Source organism: Polypterus senegalus, chromosome 13 (genome assembly GCF_016835505.1).
Source record: "Polypterus senegalus isolate Bchr_013 chromosome 13, ASM1683550v1, whole genome shotgun sequence".
NCBI classification, from domain to species: domain Eukaryota; kingdom Metazoa; phylum Chordata; class Cladistia; order Polypteriformes; family Polypteridae; genus Polypterus; species Polypterus senegalus.
The window spans coordinates 90,921,776-90,941,959 of record NC_053166.1 but is presented as its reverse complement, the minus strand read 5'-3'; the positions used below and the strand labels follow the sequence as shown (position 1 = coordinate 90,941,959).

General features: G+C 37.6%; 1 protein-coding gene across 1 annotated transcript in view; it reads right to left on the bottom strand.

The window, feature by feature from the left end:
- bgnb (biglycan b) overlaps window positions 1–20,184 on the bottom strand; it is a 138,002-nt gene that overhangs the window by 20,759 nt on the left and 97,059 nt on the right. The window contains exon 2 of the mRNA XM_039774430.1: window positions 16,864–17,131. Within this exon, the coding sequence (XP_039630364.1) occupies window positions 16,864–17,098 (235 nt within the window). The 5' untranslated portion in view covers window positions 17,099–17,131. The remainder of the gene's footprint in view (window positions 1–16,863; window positions 17,132–20,184) is intronic.

The following is a 20,184-nucleotide window of genomic DNA, read 5'->3' as shown; positions in this document are numbered from 1 at the left end:
AGCATTGAACAGAAATGAAGTGAAATTACTGCCAGTAACAAGTCATCTAATGCATATGTTTAGGGAGAAATGCCCCAAAACAATGTACATCATCTGAAGGTAGAGGAGATGGAAGGCACCATTACAAAGGAAAGACACCGGCAGAGCAGAATATTTCAATAGCCTCCATAACCTGCTTTCAGTCATCGTAACAAACATAGCCAACCGTGTGGGTGAGCTTAATGTAAGCTGGGTACAACAACAAAGGATTAGGCACAGCTTTCATCACTTTTTTAAGGAACAGGAACATCACCTTCTGTGGTTTTGTAGTCAGGCTGCTAAAGTAAGGGAGAAATAAAATATGGTAGCTGTTGTAAGACAAAGTTTTTCTGTTGACCTTGATCAAAAACGTTTTGAATAAGTGGCAGGCAGAATAATGGTTTAAAGTGTAGATTCAATATTTTTCTATACATGGAATAAATTCAACGAGATTTGAGAAGAGAATGAGTGATCATTTGTTATGAACTGTCCAAATTCTCCAGTATGCTCAGTACTTGAACATTATTTTGCCAGTTTCAGTTTTCAATCTCTATCAGCTTTTTGTTCATGGTGGTTACCCTGTGTTTCAACATTTTAAACTGTTATTCCCACAGACCTGTATTTTTGGATAGTATTCCTAACTCTGTAGAGATTTTCTCTGCTGACATTTAAGTTCATTTAAGTCAAGCTGGATAAAGCCAAGTTCAGTCCAAAAGCTCTTATGAAGAAAGTCATTAATGGCTAGCTGCTCAGCATTAATGGACTTAATTAATATTGCCAAGTAGCATCTCCATGCTAAAATTCTTGGCCCATGTTGGCCTACCATATTCTACACAGTATGATTTCTCTTTTGGGCTGGGAACCTGCTTGTGATACTTTCTTAATCCAGTAGGCATCTTAGTGAAGCAGAAGGTATGATTTGTTATAACTAAATATATACTGTCCTGTGATGACTTACAGCTCCATTTGGGACAGGCCATTTGTCAATATATCACATTGGCTGTATGTTAGTCACAAAATGTGCAGGTCATTACAATTGAGGCTCTGTGTGTCTGGTGTTGGTCCCTGGTATGCATACTTTAACTGCTGGTACGGAGTAGCTAAAACTGATATTCAAGTCTTGGCCACCTTTTTTCTGGGTGCTACACAGCACTTTTCAATATTCTTCTCAGTGGTTATCATGACACTCACTCCTACGCAGTAGTTTGGAAGTGCTATGCAACTGTTCTCCCAAAACACCACAGGGCAAATGCTTGTTGTTCTTGTGTTGATGCTTTGTGCTGATCAATTGATACTTCATGGAGGACTCCCCATGCTCATCGTTTACATGTTGGTGCTTTGCTTTGTTTGGGGAAAGTTTTTTGTTCATTTATTGGTGCTTCGCATCAATTGGTTGATTCTTCATGGGGGTAAGCTCATGTAGTGAAGTGGGGATAATAAACTGCTCATAAAAGGAATCTATTATTCACATTCGGTTATCAGTAAGAAAAAAAAGGGGGACATTGGCTGTAAGTACAAATTGCAATTCGGTCAGACATATATTGGCACATGACTTTATTAACGAGTTCAGAGGCTAGATATAAAAAGAATTTGGACATAAGCATCAGTGGACTTTGTGCCCTAGGGACCAAGATACCAAAACTATTCTATAACATTTCAGTTATTATTTACTGCTCTGATGCTTATCTTTCTGATTATAAAATAGGTCATTACGATAGCAATTGACAAGAAGAATTCATAATTAATTGCAGAATTATGGTATTTGAGGGTTCCTCTAGAGTGTCTCTATCTCTTGCTCGATTTAGGTCAATCAGCACATCGTCATCTCATAAGAGGCTTAGGTTTTGAGTTTGGTATTTTTCCATTCAACCATTTTAGCTCAAGACCATCTTAAAGAAACTGTGACATTCAGACACACACAGACACACATCCATCATCAAGATATCGATGTTTTCGGTATCAGGGGACCCCAAAACGTCAAGATCCGTCAAAAACAGGAGATAGAAATTTTTGATGAATCTAAAGCTTTTGCTTCTCCCCCATAGATGATAGGTAATGGTGAGGGAAGGTGCAAAGCATAAATGAGAAATAAAAGTGAGTGAACCCTTAGTACAACTTCAGTGAGCATACATTCGATACCAAGAGTCACATGCCTTTTATCAGCTGCCGCCTAGTTTTTATCGTACCACATATTCCCTCCTGCATGTAAGTTTGGGAGTGATATGCAGGTGTTATCGTTACCTTCACCTGTGGCTCCTGAAAGTCCATGGTGGATGTTTGCTGCTCATTGTTCATGTGTTTGCACTGATTGATATATCATGTGCTCGCTTTGTGGAGAACACTGGGTAAGCTCGTGTAGTGCTGTTTTGTGCCATTTATAATTCAAAGAAAGATTTAGGAAATTGGTCATAAAAAGTAAGTACCAGCTCATTTTTTGTTCATACCCACTCATTAGTAAAAAAAAATAGATGGAACATTGGTCATGTGGTTTATAAACTTCAAAACGATATGATGTTCATAAAGAACAATGGCTGAGAAGAGAAAACAGTATCTTCTTCTTCTTGTTTCAGCTGCTACCTCCTCTGTCAACCTGTCTATCACCATTGCAAATAAAAAACAGTATTTATATGTAAATTAGTAAAGTAGGGATTTGGGATGAATCAAGTGTATTTGATTACATTGCACCAGAAATCTTTAATTTCTGGGATTCTACATGGAACATTTACCTATAATGTTGAGTAAAAAACTCAGTTTAGATTGTATGAGCATTCATAATTTGAGATTGAGCGTAATGGTTCTTCAACTTCTGAAAAGCCATTGTTCACATTTTTGTCATGATGTCCTCTTTTTGTATTCTTTGTATACACTTCTCTGGTGGTTGGCAGAAGGAATGAACTAAGCAGAGTGACTGAAGTTGTATGGACTCATCTGAACTGTATCCTTCTGATCAGGTAGTTTCAGTGCTTCCTGTCTAGAAGGGATTCTCCACAACTGCTTCTCTTCGGTAATGTGGCCACCATTCCACTTATCCAGTGGGTTTCTCACATTCTCACTCCATGCTCACTGAAAACCTTCAACCTGCTGTACATTAAATGCTTCCTAATTGGGGCCTTCTTTGTTACCCATGAAATCTGAATAACAATGGACATGGCTACAATTGAGGCGTTGTAGCTCCTAATGGCCCCAGCCATTCCTTAGGTGACAGGTAGTCAATGCACTCTAAGTCTGCAAGTTTGTCAAAATCCAGGCTTTGAAAAAAGACTAATGAATGTAACGAAGCAATGCTAATCACTGTGCAACTATGTCACACTAATATAGAATACAGGTATATTAATACGCATTAAACATTTCTATAAGATAGAAGCATTGCTTCCTTTCACAGCCAAACACATAATGAAATATTCCGCTGAGAGTATTTCCTGCAGTCAGATGTTATAAACACTTTACTCTCCCTTATATGTGAGAGCTGCACTTGGGCATCTGGATAACATCTGGTCAGAAATGTCTAAATGGAGAGGACATAAAATAAAAGTGTGACCTTAACACAAAAAATGTACAACAACCTCGCCTGAGGCCAGAAAGAGACCATATTAGCTGGCTTTCCTTTTGCATTTAATTCATCTGAACTATAAAAAGGAGTTGACAGGTTTGCCGTAGTTTCATTGTATGTGTTACTTTTCACTCAGATAACAACTCATAAAAAGTGGGGATTGTCTTTATTTGAAGTAAGCCTAAGTTACTTTTTTAATTGTGTAAATAAAAATGACACAAAATGCTTTGTTGTTAGGTACATATAAAGATTAAATAGGTCTCATTAAGTTTAAGTAGAGTCATGCAAAATCTGCAGATTTAAATATATTTGTACTTTAGTTAATTACCATATTTATGTCATTTAAACCAAGTATCAAAGTCAATTTCTAATACAGTATAATACACTAAACAGAAGCTGTTTTAAAAAAAGCTGTTTTATTATATTTTTGATATTGAGAAGAGTTTTGAAGAACTAAAAAAGTAAATGTAATTGATCTTTGGATACATTTTCTCCTTCTGGCCAGCAGGAGGCTCTGAAGTCCATCATTCACATTTTATAACATTGAGTGCTATAACTATTCATTTTTGCACATTAAAAAGCCTCCGTCTGCCTTTTACTTCTCACCTTTCTAGAAATCGAACAGCTGCCATATGTTTTACATATAACAACTTCTGTGGAGATCATCATCCTAATCACTCTCTTGAAACCATTACGGTATAGTGGAGACACATTTTTTGAGTCTAGTTTCACAACTGCTTCTAAACAGCTTTGTTCATTACAAAAATATATACTGTATGTATTGTGATCAAGTGACAAATAGAATGAGTGCCACAGAATGTCGGGATGCCAGCCAGGCCACTCTGTTTAATGCTGATGACAGAAAATAGAAAATAAATGGCACTTTTTGGCATTTTTGCTGCACAAACAAAAGGAGCAGGAAATCCCCTGGATTAATGTCTCGCTGGGGCTTTGATGTGGTATGTCAGGCTTTTTGTACAATTCTGTACCCCTGGCTTCTCATATTCTGGGGACGTCAGGCCTAATACCATATGGGCCAGAAAATGCAGGGTCCCTGTGGCTCAGTTACCATCATTGTGCATCTTCCATGCACTATGAGAGAAAAAGGAGACAAGATCATTAGTGACAGCACCTCCTCTTGTCCCAGGAGTGGTACTGCATACTTCAGGTCAACCCAGAAGGCAATCATCTGGCACGCAAGTGTGATATGACATACAGTATATATTGTAACAGGGACAGATGAATGGTACTAGCTTCTTTACACCAATTGCTGATGAGTGGCACTCAAAAGGACTGTTGGCATCTTCAATGACTGTTTCCACAGTCTATGGGCACTTAAAGAGTGTGCTCTCCAGACACTGTTGTTGACGTAATGTCCCATTCTTTTAAGTTCACCCGAAGGCAGCACAAACTCCATTCTAGTGACACTCGAAGGACATTCAAGTAATGTGAAGTGATCTGATTGGCCCTGCTTGAAGCAAACCATCAAGAGTTTGATCACATGTTCCACTAGAATCAGTGCTAAACCAGTCCTCTGTTTTGGGATCTTTATTCTTTAATTCTCGTAACCACTGCTGCTGTAACAACCTGAGGTGTGCAGAAGATTGAGGAATGGAATTAGCCTCTCTATGCCAATTGCTGGTGAGTGGCTCCTAAATGGACTGTTGGCATCTTTAGTGACTGTTTCCACTATGCTGCTCAGGTGTTCAGTGGTGACATGCATTCCCAGCTGATTTTTCTGTTTGCCGCTCACACATGGCACCCAACTCTGCTTCACTCCGTACACCCGGTGTCAAGGGCAACTCGTGTGACACACTAGCCCTCTACTCACTGAGCCAAACCAACATCAGGGTCCAAATGTGAGGCCTGCCAGCAGCCGCTCATCCATGCTGATGGACTTCAGTAGCATGATTGATGTGATCCCTAAGTGCTGTATCTGTGTCCCGTCTTTACGCTGCTCACTAGGTTGCTTTATAACCATTTTATCCAGGTATTCCTGCATCCTCAGACAGTCCATGCCCACCCCAGTATGTCCTTATCAGGTCCGCACCTATATACTGTATGTATGTATGTATATATATATATATATATTGCGATGGACAGCTCATCCCGGCCGACAAATCCAGGCCGCTAGATGTTGTCTCCCCTGCAGCATAGGAGTGCCCAGGATTCCTGCAGGGCACCATGGGAGATGGAGTTTGGTTTCACAGTCCTGCTGGGGACCCTGGGGGCCACCATGGGACGCTGCAGGAAGACAAGAGGATTTTTATTTCCCATATAGCCCGAAAGTACTCCCAAGTCATGGGGATGGAAAAACAGAAGTACTTCCGGGCTGAAGAAAAATATAAATCTTTATCTGACCAGGAAATGATGTGGAATCACGGGACTGAAGGACAGGAGCACTTCTAGGTCAAGAACTATTTAAAGGACTCTGGTAAACCCAGCAGGCAGAGTCGGAGTTGGGAGGGTGTGACAGAGCTGCTGGGAGGAGAGGAGGATTTATTGTATTAATTAATGTGTTTTATTGTGTATTGTGGAGGTGGAGGTGCTTAGTGAACATTATAGAAGAAATTAAAATTATTTCTGTTACTTTTACCTGGTGTCTGGACGTGTTGTCTGTGGGTTTAGAGGAGTGACAATGTCCTCTAGTGTCACAATATAGATAGATAGATAGATAGATAGATAGATAGATAGATAGATAGATAGATAGATAGATAGATAGATAGATAGATAGATATGCACTATTGCGCATCACATATCTTGTAATATAATTATTAAGCTGATAGGCTCTGAGCTGTGCTGAAAGTTAAAGCTTTTCATCAACAACCCTGATACACACGCTGTTAGCATTACTTCATTCATTTGTATTCATATTTATTTATTCATAATTCCACTATACATGCAGTTATGCCCTGTATCAGTCTTATCAAAAGAATGACAAATTACAAAGAAAGCAAAATTACTCTAAAACACTGGATACAATGAGACGTCAAGCAAAATAACACCTTTTATTGGCTAACTGAAAAGATTACAATATGCAGGCTTTTTAGGGAGCTCAGGCCCCATCTTCATGAATATTGTAACCTGTTCAGTTAGCCAATAAAAGGGTTTTGCCTGACTTCTCATTGCATCCATAATGGCTAACACGATACAACACCCCACTACTATCTAAAACACTTGGAAAATATTACCATGTGCAAGAGAAATTTTTGGCCTTAGGACCTTTCTATGACCCACCTGGTATTTCTTGGAACAAAAGTATCGCAGCCACTAAAAGTGGAAGTGATACCAGGGAAAGGTCTTTTGAAGCAAGATGAGTGGGAAAAAAACATCAGGTTTGATATATAAAGAGAGACAAGAAACTTGATTGATGGACAAATGGGCAAGCCATCTTACTAGACAGGAAGATATCTGGACACCAAGTTCTGTCTTTATCATTCATTAGCACGTTCTCTTCTCAAAGTGATACGTCCGCCCTTCTGTGTGTGTTGTGTGTGTGTGTTTTAATTAATAAAAAGGAGTGTTTTTGTATACCTTTGTAATCCTTGACCATATTCTCGGGGCTGCCTTATGAGGTATACTTTTCTTACTGTCTCATCTCCAGTGATTATGCATCCTAGAGTCTCCTGAAATGATATTACTGGGAGCACTGTGGTTTTCTTAGATCATCCTTATGGGGGCATAAAAAGCTCAATCTAAATTCAGCCTGTGTAAAAATATGAACAGCAAATCTGAGGGTCACTCACAGACCAGCAAAACTGGGACATGTACTTCAAGCTATTGATGAGAATGCTTTTGTCAGTAAGTGTCTGGTGGCCAGACCATTTTCATGGCAGCAGGATAGGGCTGGCTGCTAGTATGACCTAGAAAAATTCAAATGGATAAGACTTTGATATGGATATCTCTGAGGACAAAGAAGGAGATGTAGAAGTTCTGGCAACATGTAGCCAGGATTGTTTCAATGTAAAGCATCACGTATAAGTCAAATCTTCTTGATAGAGGTCTGATGTGTCTTGTGCCGCTCTAGGGCTGCCCCGTTTAAGATACCGAAAGTTGGCATAGCAACACTCAGCTGGATGTATTCTTCTTGGAGATTATTCTCCGGAAAAAGAGAGTCACTTCAGTGCAACTATGAGTTCATGCAGAGTAAAACATTGAGAATTGATCAAGAAATATTTAATGTAAATGGCTTTTTTGGAGACAACTGAGTGATCAACAGACATTCTATTGACAGATTTCCACACCTTGATAATGAAACAATGGAAATGCTTAGAAGTGTGTGATGAAAGGAAATGGTTTAAGTAGTGAACAGTTATTGGACATTTGTGCTAGTCAACATAGTAAACAGTGTTTGAATGTAAGAAGTCTCAAATCTATATTGTACCAGAACACACCAAGTAGAAGACTGGTATATTCTGAAAGCTTGGAGACTGCAGTAGTCATTGATGTAACTTTGAAGATGAATTAGCCATTTATTGACTTGTAAGAGTTATGCTGAACATCTTTAACAAGAACAGGAAGAGCAGGTATCTGTGAAAGGACAGATGTTTGAGAATTAGATTTAGCATTTCAAGCATCTGTTAAATCTGATAGACAAAGTATTTTTTAAGAGTCTGTGCTAAAGGCCTTGGGTTGGTCCTTTTTTTAACTTTAGTCACAATGCTGGACGTCAATAATGGTTAATTACAGAAGTGAGTGAAACTGATCCAGTGGTTTAAAGATGAACCTTGGCATAAAGGTCAAACAGCTGGGATAGGACTGTTGAGAAGAAGTCAGCAGCTTTAAACCCAAAGCGATAGTCTCATGAATGAAGAGTGTGCTGCTGCTGAATCTTGGGTCTTGTTCACTTGTATGAATAGAGAGAGTGACAGAGTGTGTGGCTTCTTTAGACTTGTGTAGAAATGAGCTGCCACACATTAATGCTCAAAGCAGATGGTCTTTCGATTGTAATATGTTTTCAAGTATATGATTGCTGCACAATTTGTACATGGATATTTGTGTCTGTGGAGTGCCAGGTCATGTCATTTTCTAACTCATTTAATCCAAACCTAAGATATGCTGGGGATAGGCTGGAGCTTATGTCAAATAGCATTAGGTGCAAAACAGGAACAAAACCCCGGACAGGGTACCAGACCATTGCAGGGTAAACACACACACACACACACATTTTTTGTGTATTTGTTACAAATGCACCATCAAATCAAACAAGATATCTGGACCTTAATTTATATCAAAATGATATAATTTGATCCATGTAGATAGATAGATAGATAGATAGATAGATAGATAGATAGATAGATAGATAGATAGATAGATAGATAGATAGATAGATAGATAGATAGATAGATAGATACTTTATTAATCCCAAAGGGAAATTAACATAATCCAGCAGCAGTATACTGATACAAAAAACAATATTAAATTAAAGAGTAATAAAAATGCAGGTAAAAGCAGACAATAACTTTGAATAATGTTAGCATTTACTTCCCCGGGTGGAATTGAAGAGTCACATAGTGTGGGGGAGGAACGATCTCCTCAGTCTGTCGCTGAAGCTACTCCTTTGCCTGGAGATGACGCTGTTCAGTGGATGCAGTGAATTCTCCATGATTGACAGGAGTTTGTTTAGTATGTACATGGATAGTATAAATTGAGGTGCAGAGTTTTTAGGTGAAACTCTTCTTTACCCAATAGTGTACATCACAATCCTATGGCATGTGAATTGTAAGCAAAAGAACAGGATCATAGGAAAATTTTGCAGAAATGACAGTAGAATGAGCAGAAATTAGTGACAGTGTGATGAACTTGGGAGGGCTTTCCACATGAGCCAAGAGAATTCAGATGCAGCTTTTGGGCGACGAGCTGCCCTTTGTGTGCCACACATACCAGCAAAAGCAACTGGGAGAAGGATTTGGCACAGATCTTGGACATGCTAGAAAACAGAAACTAACAGCAGAAAATATGCAACCATTAATCAAGGAAAAGCTAACAAGACAAAAGATCTAGAAAATAACAAAGGATATTTTATTTTTTTTACGTTTATTTATTTACTACGTCACAGTTCCAGAAGTCTGAGTTAGGCACTGTCTGTGCGGAGTTTGCACATTCTTCCTGCATCTTTGCTGTTTTTTCCCTGATGGTACTCCAGTTTGCATTAACTTAAATTGGAGTGTTCACACTGGCCCCATTTGTATGTGTAATAGTGTCTAGCTTTGGACTAGGGTTGGTTTCTGTCTTGCTCCTGATGTTTCCAGAAATGGTAACAACAACAAATGAGTTAAGTAAGTAAGGTCATGGATGGATGATAGTTTAGTAAAATTGTCCTGCAGCTACTGATATCAGGCAGTCAGCACACTCACAGTTGGCCATTAGTGAAACTATCTACAAACTGTTTGAAGAAACTGCAGTTTCCAGAAAGCACAAACAGAACGTGCACATTCCACACAGAAAGAACAATAACAGGATATGACCTGCGGTGCGTTTCACGTGCTGAGAGGTGGCATTTCTGCCCAGCTGTATCAGTGCAGTTTAGAATCCATTGGATATGCAAATTTTGTTTGATAATGTGGTGCTTAACCAATTGTCCTCATTTGAGTAATTTTAGTATCAGGTTCATGCTATTTTATAATTTTTTACTCATTACATTAATAAATGGTCTCAAAAAGGATAAGGCATGTTTTACTTGACAGATTTTGTGTTCTACATTGGAGATGTCCAGTTAAGCAAAAGATGATGTGGCACATTGGTGGGAATATTCATGATAGTAAACTAGATTAAAAAAAATCCTCCTACAAAGATGTCAGATCTAAGGAACCTCAATTTTGGAGTGCCACCACCATTAAGCAATTCCACCATAGTTCACTAAAACAACAAACTGGATGGATGAAAAACAGGCAGGTAGAGAAGAAGTGAGGACTAAAGGAGAAAGCAATGTGTAGAATAAATAAAGAAGAGGCCTATCTCTACTCAGTCTTTAACTGTTGGGACAAAGAGAGCTTTAAGGACGCACAAAAATGACAGTGAAATTCAAAAAGAAAAAATAAAGGAACAAATTTAAAATGCAATCATACCTACATTCCTCAGGGATGTGAAAAAACAAACTCCCTTTAATCATTTTTAAAAAACCGTTCTTTTAAGGCTCCAGCTTGGATGCCAGTAGTTCATTTTGTTCTACTGTAAACCACAAGCGCTTGGCCTCCGAACGTATTCTTATGATAATTAATGCTTACTGCAAAACTAGCAATTAGCTCTTTAAACAGACTCCAAACGTGAACTGCATTGCCCGAGCACATATTTTGGCTACTACAGGGACAGCTAATTCAAACAAATAAATGAATTCACTAGACACAAGCTGGAAGTCCTTATTAATGAAATAAAGAGTTTTTCATAGTTTGTGGTGTATTTTAATTTGGAGATGCTTAAAGGAAGTTAATACATATACAGCGATATAAATGAAACTGATTTTTATTTGACTTTTTGTCAACTCCCTACTGGCTTGCACAGTGATTATTAAATTCGAACTTCGAATTGAAATACATAAACAAAATGACAAGATCAGGATCATTTTAGTTAACGTCTGAGCATCACTGTTCATTGTAGAATGAGGCTCCTGTGCTATGCCTTGTGCTGTAAATTGTGGTGTTACTTTCCTATGACACCTTAGAACTTTGGGAAAAAGCTTTGACCCCTACGAGTGTTCTACCAGGTCCATTTGCATCTGCCTCTTGTATTGCTGAACTGAACGTAGTGTAAGAGGACACCCAAAGGGGCCACAAAAGTCCATGTGGCTTAAAAAAGCTACACATGAATGACCACCAGGACAATAAAGAAACTGTAGCAGCACTTGAGGAGCTGCTCCACTGCCACAATTTGTTTGTTCTTATATAACACACATCCACCTACAGGCCCAAAGAGAACTGCAACCCAAAAAACACAAACCCGTTAAGGAAAAACAGCACATGCTATGTGTATTGAAATCTACACTGAGATGGCCTTAGGGGTGTGTGGGGCCTAGGGCTAGCCCACGGCCCCACGCAGGGCCGGTTACGTCAAACGCTGTTACCGGTATGTGTGGACTATATAAACTTGCGCGTGAATTTAATAAAAATAATATTAACATACACCAGATTTTCTCATTACAGTATTGAGCTAAATTTTTGCAAGATAACAAGTGGACTTTATCAAAATAGCATGATATATAAAAAAATCTCTTCCACTCATGGCATCAACAGCAATACGGCTAAACCAATAATAAAACGTTGCTGTGCATTTCACTACCAAACACTTCCCACACTGTTTCAACTAGGCCTATTGTAGCAAACTGAACCAAAGACTCGACTAAGAAACAATGGTAGGCTCTCCGGACACGAATGAGTCATAAGCAGCAAGCCATCAGCTGTTCCCAAGTCAAAAGAGATGCCAACCCAGCGACTAATAGGCTATACCTATTTTAGGAAGGGATTATACTAGCGACCCCTTTCAGGTGGACTATGGAAGGTTTTCAAAGACGTACATGTATGGAATTTGATCCTGAAAAGAGATTTTAAAAGGGTTCCTCTTAGAAGCATCTCAAATATATATATACTGGAGAATATAACTTGACAAATCTGCTCAAATGGGACCTATGGACCTCAAAAGCAGGGCTTCCTTAGCCACACTTGAATCTATGAGTATATAGCTCCTTCTGGAGTGTTTTTGCATAATTGTAATCTGACATGCATAAAGCAAGCATGTGATATCCATGGAGAGCTTGTCCTCCAGTGTGTTTTTCGTGTGATATGTTTAAAAGTGAATAAAATAAAAAATACAAAGAGGGCAGAACAAAGGTCAAACAGAATCATTAACTGAATTTCCTCTAAACAAATATCCTCATTTAAATCAAGTGAAAAAGTGAAAAAAGGGAAAGGCAAAAACTCCACACCTTGCTCCTTCTGACACTCAACTCTCAAGAAGTCACTCCTTCTGCATGCATTGGAGGTCCTAAGACTATTCCAAGCTACAACATGTTTCAATCCCCTCAACAGATTCAAGCAAATTATTTTAAATGCACAATATAAATGTACAACAATCCTCCATCAAAATGGTGATTCAATGCAATCTTTCCATGGCTTCATCAAAAATGTGCGTTTGCATGAAAAGTTTCAAATCAAATTACATTTACTTTTTCTATCATCCATTGGACTTTTGAAATTGTGACATTTACATTTGATGTGCCCATCTAAGGATATTCTCAGGAGGTCGTGGCCTTCACTTTTCACTCAATACAAGAAAAATATGTGTGCTTAGAGTTTTATGTTATTGTGCTTATTTCATGCTTACTTGTAATCCATAATGCTGTGTAGAAAGATTAGACACTAATACACAATGTATATGTTTTTCAGTGTTTGGCACAATATGCAAAAATATCTATTTGTTTATTAATATCCTTAATTAACAATAGTTATCACCTAGAATCCTACAGTCTTAAAATACAGGAATAAAAAATAGTGCAACTGCAGCTCATTTATAATTTTAGAAATTCCATTACTAGACACAGTAAAGTACATGATCTTGAGATATAATGTAAAATTCATCATCCAACTGTAAACTATAAAACATAATAATATAATAATATGGCATATGGTATATTGTTGATAAGGTGTATATGTAATGACAACATATACCATGTGACCTTTCTCCAATACATTTTAATATTCCAAGATCAACAAACCTAAACCTATAGATAAATACACAGCAAATTAGTTACACTGGGATGTGACTGCTGCTTTTCTAAGTAATTGTAATATGGTGGATGCACCATATCAGCATCAGAGATTAGACGCGAGGGTACAAAGGACACAGGAGTGACACCAAACTAACAGAACACCAAGACTTTGCCCCAATAACTGGGATAGCAAGTTGCAGGAATAGTAGAAAGGGATAGTATGTCAGACAAAATGGTGGGATCCTGCTTTTCTTTAGGAGGTGGGCCTCACATACAGTAACACCAGTAGCAGAGCTGATGGAAGATCACTGTGTGTTAAAGGAAACTGAATAATAGAAGTCCTCCAGCACCTGAGATTCTTGTGTAGCATCATTACAGTATGATATCCAGACACTGTTGTGACACTTGTAAAGTTAAACCTTTAAGAGAATTTCTAATGAAAAACAGACATATGTATTATTATTTCATATGTTTTTCTCACAATAAAAAAATAAACACACACACACAGCTGTAACTGAGCACTATGCAATGTTTAAGCTTTTGTCCTATTTATATATTGATAGAAGGTGGAAAGATATTAACTAGTCTTTTATGGACCGCTGTTTTAAAATGATGGGCATGTAATCTAAATGTGTGCCAATTTCCTAAAAAGCATTTGAGAAATTTAGTTTATATGTTTACAGTAATGTGTATTACTCAATTGCATTTGGTTTCTGGTGCTGGAGCCTACACAAATGTTGGAAGCTCTGCACAAACAGCACACAATGCACGCAAAAACTCTCTTTATTTGGTACTACATCTTGAACCAGGGTATGCATGTTCACATTCACTCATCCTTGGCAAGTTGTTATTTAAACTGGCATGTACAAATTATGAATGAACAAAAGTCCATTCAGCTGCTAACCACTAAGCCACTGTGATGTCCATTTGCCCTTGTATTGAAATGCACTTTTCTTTGATGCTTGATGAGTGAACCTTGCAATGGGGAACTCTAAGATGTTATAAATGAGCTCTCTTTTGTTACTCATTTAATCTGCTCATGTATTTCTATAAATGGCTCCTGAAGAAGGTCTGCCATGACTTCATGACCCTCTTCTCTTCCCATGGGAATATATACTGTCATTATTTGGAAATACAAATGTTGTATGCCTTTGGTTTATTGCCCAAGGTGTATAAGATACCTTTGTTTCTTCCTGTACCCATGGTAGACTGGTCCTGCCACAGATCATTTTTCTCTTTTGTTATCCAGGTAAAATGTCCATTGCAGGTGGTGTGTCCACACTTCTACCAGGTTTGATTTAAACAACAGAATGGCCACCATCTGTTTGACTATTGAATGTTCTCCCAACATTCATGCCAAGGTACTTTAACTTAGTTCATCATTCTCAAGTTCTTCATGCTAGATTAATTGATGACTCTAAACTGTCTCCAGATGAATAAGTCCGGGAAAATGGATGAATTAACATATAATATAATATAATATAATATAATATAATATAATATAATATAATATAATATAATATAATATAATATAATATAATATAATATCTAAAAACTCCATTCTCTATAAATCTCTATAAAACTCTAAGGTCAGTGTGTGTAGAAATCCCTCAGAGCAAGCCGATTGGTCAGTTTGGTTTTAGTGTGATTGGTCCGGTTGGCTTTGGTGATGCAACAGAAAGAGGAAGTGCAAGTGTGAGACACATGATGAGGAGCAAAGGCATAGGAAGCATGCTGAGAGTCGCCTTCAAAGACATGAAGTGTAAAGGTGGACAGGAAGTGAACAAGATGCCTTGAAGTGACAGAGTTTAAGAAACAAGCTTTACAGAAATACACTTGACAGAAGGAGCGCCAATCAAGAGATGTTCAGACTCCCAAGGATCTTGAGGAAGAGAAGCGAATGTACACGTATGCAAGAGATATTATATAATTCTACATTTATTCTATTACCTGTCTTCAACGGGTAACATGGCTAGTAATAGAATATAACATTCGGCCACATCCCACAAGCAGACATGGTAGCCATGGTCATTAAATTGGCCCTGTGTAAGTGGGTATTTAGATGGTCTTGTCCTCCTTCAAAGGCTGACTGTGCAGTATTGTTGAGACAGGCTTTTGTAGTTGCAGAGTTCAAGTCACATTTGAAATTAAATTTATTGTAATGGCAAATTGAGAATAAGGGCTACTAGCTTATGAATGTACTGTACAGTATAATCAATGGATGAAATGTTAAACGCATTGAGAGAAAGATTTTATAGCACAGAAAAATGTTTTAATTTGCAAACATCAGAGAGATATTGAAGGGTGAACAATTCATTTATCCATTTCCAGCCCAGGGTCATAGAGAGTCAGTGCCTCCTATCGGCAACTAGCTCTCAATGGAATACAATACCCACCCTCCTCTTCACCCACACTATTGCAATTCAGCAATAGAGCAATCAAATTTGAAACATAAAAAAGAGACCCAGAAGAAAATCACATGAACAAAGGGAGAGTGTGCAGAGTTAACACAGAAGGTAGTTGGTATATAAACCAGGACGTATGTGCCCATTTTATGTTTATTTGGGTAACCTAGTTTTCTGGAAAATCTCAGATGCCTGTGTTAGACTAACAATTCTAAATTGTCAAGACTTGGCGTGTGTTTGAGTAGCATCTCGTGTTTCTTCTGGGTTTGGACTAGAAGTAATAGCATTGTCACATGTACAGTCTTTTTATTTGCATGTCTACATAACATGAAACACGTCCCCACTCTTTGGTGCTATGATAAACAAGATTGTATTAAACATATCATTTAACAGAAAACAACTATACAAAATAAACGTACTGAAGTAAATATAATAACATTTTAAACAAAAAAATGTTTTCCTCCACTGTTAGATTCATTATTTGACATAAAAATGTACAATTATGTGTATTCTGGAAATATTTCAAGAGTGTGAGAGCCTAGTTGGCAAAAAAGAGACATCCTTAAAACAAAACAGGGAAATTAAACCAAATGGTAGTTTGTTGGTACAACTCCAGCAAGGAAGCCCAGCCATATTTAAAGTCCAAATGAGGTGTCTTTATGTAAAAAGCATTTTACAGGTTTGTGATATGAGACTGGAGAAATATTATGGGGTCAAAGCCAAAGAATTTAGCAAAGTTAACTAAGAAAAATGAAAGAGCAGTGATTTTGAGAGACAGGCTGCATCTGTGATGTAACAAAAGTGCTTAAGTATATAATGGAGCAAAGGGTGTGTTAAAAGTCATTCAGTGTAAGACTCCAGGCAGAATTTATTGAAACAGAAATGGTTAAAAAGATAACAATAAAAACTACACTTGAATGTTTAAAGCCTCCGAGCTCAGAAAAATCAGCAATAAAGATGATCTGACAAACCCTGAGACAAAGGCTTTTATGAATTCACTATTATTAACAAAGGCACACAAGGCTAAAGGAAAACTAGTTATGTTTAATTTGGATTATTTTTTCATATTTGTGGCATTCTGATGTACCTGAAATTGTAACATGTAATTCCAGGAAAGGAAGAATGTAAAAAAATAATCTCAATTCAGACAAAACTGACAAAGATGAGATTTCAAACAAAACATTGCTTACCCAGGTCAGAACACTGGACAACACGAAGGTGGCACTGACATCCAAAGGGGCATGTTGGACCCACTGGACGTTCTGTTGGTTTTGTGGGCTCAAAGGCTGAACCATCCTCATCATTCATCATGCCCTGGCCACCCATGTCATTGTCCATGGTGAAGTCCCAGAAAGCTTTCTGCTCAAAGGGTAATGCTACACTTAGCACTAGCTGGGAACATAGCAGCAGGAGATGGTAGAACATCTTGGAATGGCTCTTTGGACAGTATACGACAATCTACAAAAAAGGCAAGAAACACAGTGTTCAGTTGCACATTTTGTTCAATAAACATTATGACAATCCAGATGACAACAGGCCATTCAGCCCATCAAAGCTCGCCAGTCCTATCCATGTAATTCTTCTAAAATAACATCAAGTCAAGTTTTGAAAGCCCCTAAAGTCTTATTGTCTACCACACTGCTTAGTAGTTAATTCCAAGTGTCTATGATTTTTAGTGTAAAGAAAAACTTCCTATTGTTTGTGTGAAATTTATCCTTAAGAGTCAGTTCATCCAGATACCATTTTAGTATGAATTCTTCATTAATTAGAATAATTTTCACTACAATCTGAGCTCTCTGTACCAGACTACCCCCTGGATTTTTTATTCATATGTTGATGGATTATTCTCTCCTGCAGCTCTACTACAGCTAGAATTTAATTAAATCCAATGAATTTGATTCAAGGTAAAAAAAAATTGAAACCGGTTTGGTTTTCATAAGGTTATATCTATCTTCAAGTTACTAATTAAAACTATATTATCCATCTATTTTCTCATCCATCCTAATCCACAAGGCAGGAATGTATTGTGGCTGGAGCCCTAGCCTATCATATGTCACACCCATAGTACTGACTCACGGTTTAAGTTTCATCCACATAGTAAATGGGCCAGGACTCAAATCCAGTCTCTATAGCTGTGAAGTAGCAACATTAACCAATGTGCTACCATGTCAGCCAAGAAAGACTTGATTCTTTTTAATCATAGCAGAAGAGAAGAGAATTCACTGACTCGGGCAGTACAAAAGACATCACTGGCTACTTCTCATGCATTTTTGTTAATATTGAAGACTGACAAAAGTTCATAGCTGCATGGAAGAGCGATTACACTAGGAGAGGAACCATAAAATGACATATTCCCTAGGAGATCAAAGAATGTAGTGAGATCAGGAGAAGATACCAAATAATAATAAAAGTAAAAGAGGCAGGCAGCAGTCTTATACCAGGGAAACATCAGACAGCTGTCAGCCGTCAATCTATCATTGCTTACTTATTTATGCGAGTTAGCCTTTTCCTACAAATTAAGATTATTAAATCCAAATACTGTAGTGACCTGTTGTGACCCAGCCTTTTAGAGTAGGTGGACAGATAATAAATTAAAGGATACGTTCGGTGTTTTTCAAAGCAAACTTTTTTCTTCACAATCATGGTACTGTATTTAGTAATTTGCTACCATGAAATGATGATCTATAGTAAAGCATATTTTATAAATTTGAAAACCTGCCTAGTCTGCTCTTGTATTTTATAATGGAACTAATTTGAAAAAGCATTAAAGCTTGGCAAATATGTCCATTTTCCAAATATTGATGGGTGTCTTGAGATTGAACACGTATTGCAAAAAAGTGTCATTTTAAGATAAACATAAGATAAAAAAGAGAAATTCAGCCATTTTAAAAGGTGACCAGTCGTGCACTTTACCTCTCTGCTCATCTTCCACTCTGGCAACCTTTTAGGGCCAGTTGCATAGATTGACCCCAGAAAGACATTGCCAAACACAGTTATTAACATTTTTGAATGTTGATGCTGAGATGTGAATTGCTGTTTCCTTTCTATAGACAACTAGACAATAATAAACTAAAAACCTCACTTCATTACTTTGCAAAAATATTATCTGCTGCTTCCGGGATTATAAATCATGAGTAAAAAAACCCAGCAGCACACACATAACATTTAATCAAGTAACAAGAAGTAAACAGACATTATTAGGGAGGCTGAAGCTAAGGGAGACATTTTTAAAAAGCCAGAGAAGTAAAGAGAAACACCTGGCTTGACTTTGGGAACCTGGCAGTTGTTCACAATAGTTAGCAGCCACATGTTAATTTATTGCATTGATTATTTAAACAGCTTGCTTTTACCATATAACTAATTTCGCCATGTTTACTGAAAAAATCTTAATTAAACATAATTGGAAATAAAAATGAGGCTTGTGGCTGACACTGAAATGAAGCCTAAGACAATCTCTTCATTTTATATCAATAATTGATCAGTGGTTATAGTTTCACTTTATAAGTTTACACGGAGCCAGTTTTAGGATTTTTGCTGCCCTAGGCGAAGTTGCTTTGAGAGGAATCATCACTGCCAGACCTGTACATTGAGACCTGGAGACAGGACTAGAGACAGCAAAGTATTTAGGATCTCAAATGTCGAGTTATAGCAACATCTGTTCAAAAGACTGTCTCAGAAAAATACATTCTTGAAGGGAACCACTTCAGAAAATCAGTAGGAATTGGGTTATATTATTAGACTTTATTTATTGGTTTTTCTGTTTTCTTAAAGAAAATAAGGAAGTACTTGTTACTACTAAAACTAAAGCTTAATTTCTATAGTTATCTATTTAAACTACTAACTAATTGTCTGTCTTTTGATGATGGTTACATTATACATATAATTATATTATACTAGCAAAATACCCGTGCTTTGCAGCGGCGAAGTACTACATTAAAAGTTTTATTACGAAGAAAATTTAACCTTTTTAAACTGAGGGAAAATATGCCAATAATTATTTGTTAAGGATCTCTTTGTATACCATGTTGTCAGTTTGGCCCTCCGGTTGTAACATGACCAAGCTGTGCGCTGGGCTTACTCTTGAGCATGCAACTTACGCCATATGAACAGTAATCTTGTCTGAAATCTCACAGCTTGGATTGCTGCTGTCATAATCGGTTTGAGTTTCATGGTTTGTTTCAATTACGACAGTATTTGCAGGATTTGTTGTGTTGAAGTGACATTCGGCATCTGTCAAGCGTTGTAAGCACACAACCGGTTTCATTGATAAAATCACATCCAGCTTTTGAAAGTTTAAAAATTCATAAACATCAAAGTGTCCATTACTGAAATCGTCACCTGTAAATCTAAGATGTTTAAGAGGCATTGGCGGTTGTCGAAAGGTGTAAAATAGTTGGCCATTTCGGTACACTTGAAAGCGACAACCGAACAATTCAGCGGCAGCCATCAACTCACATGCAGAACCATAGGTGAAGGGCTTAAGCATTTCACTCTTATAGTGCTCCCGTGTA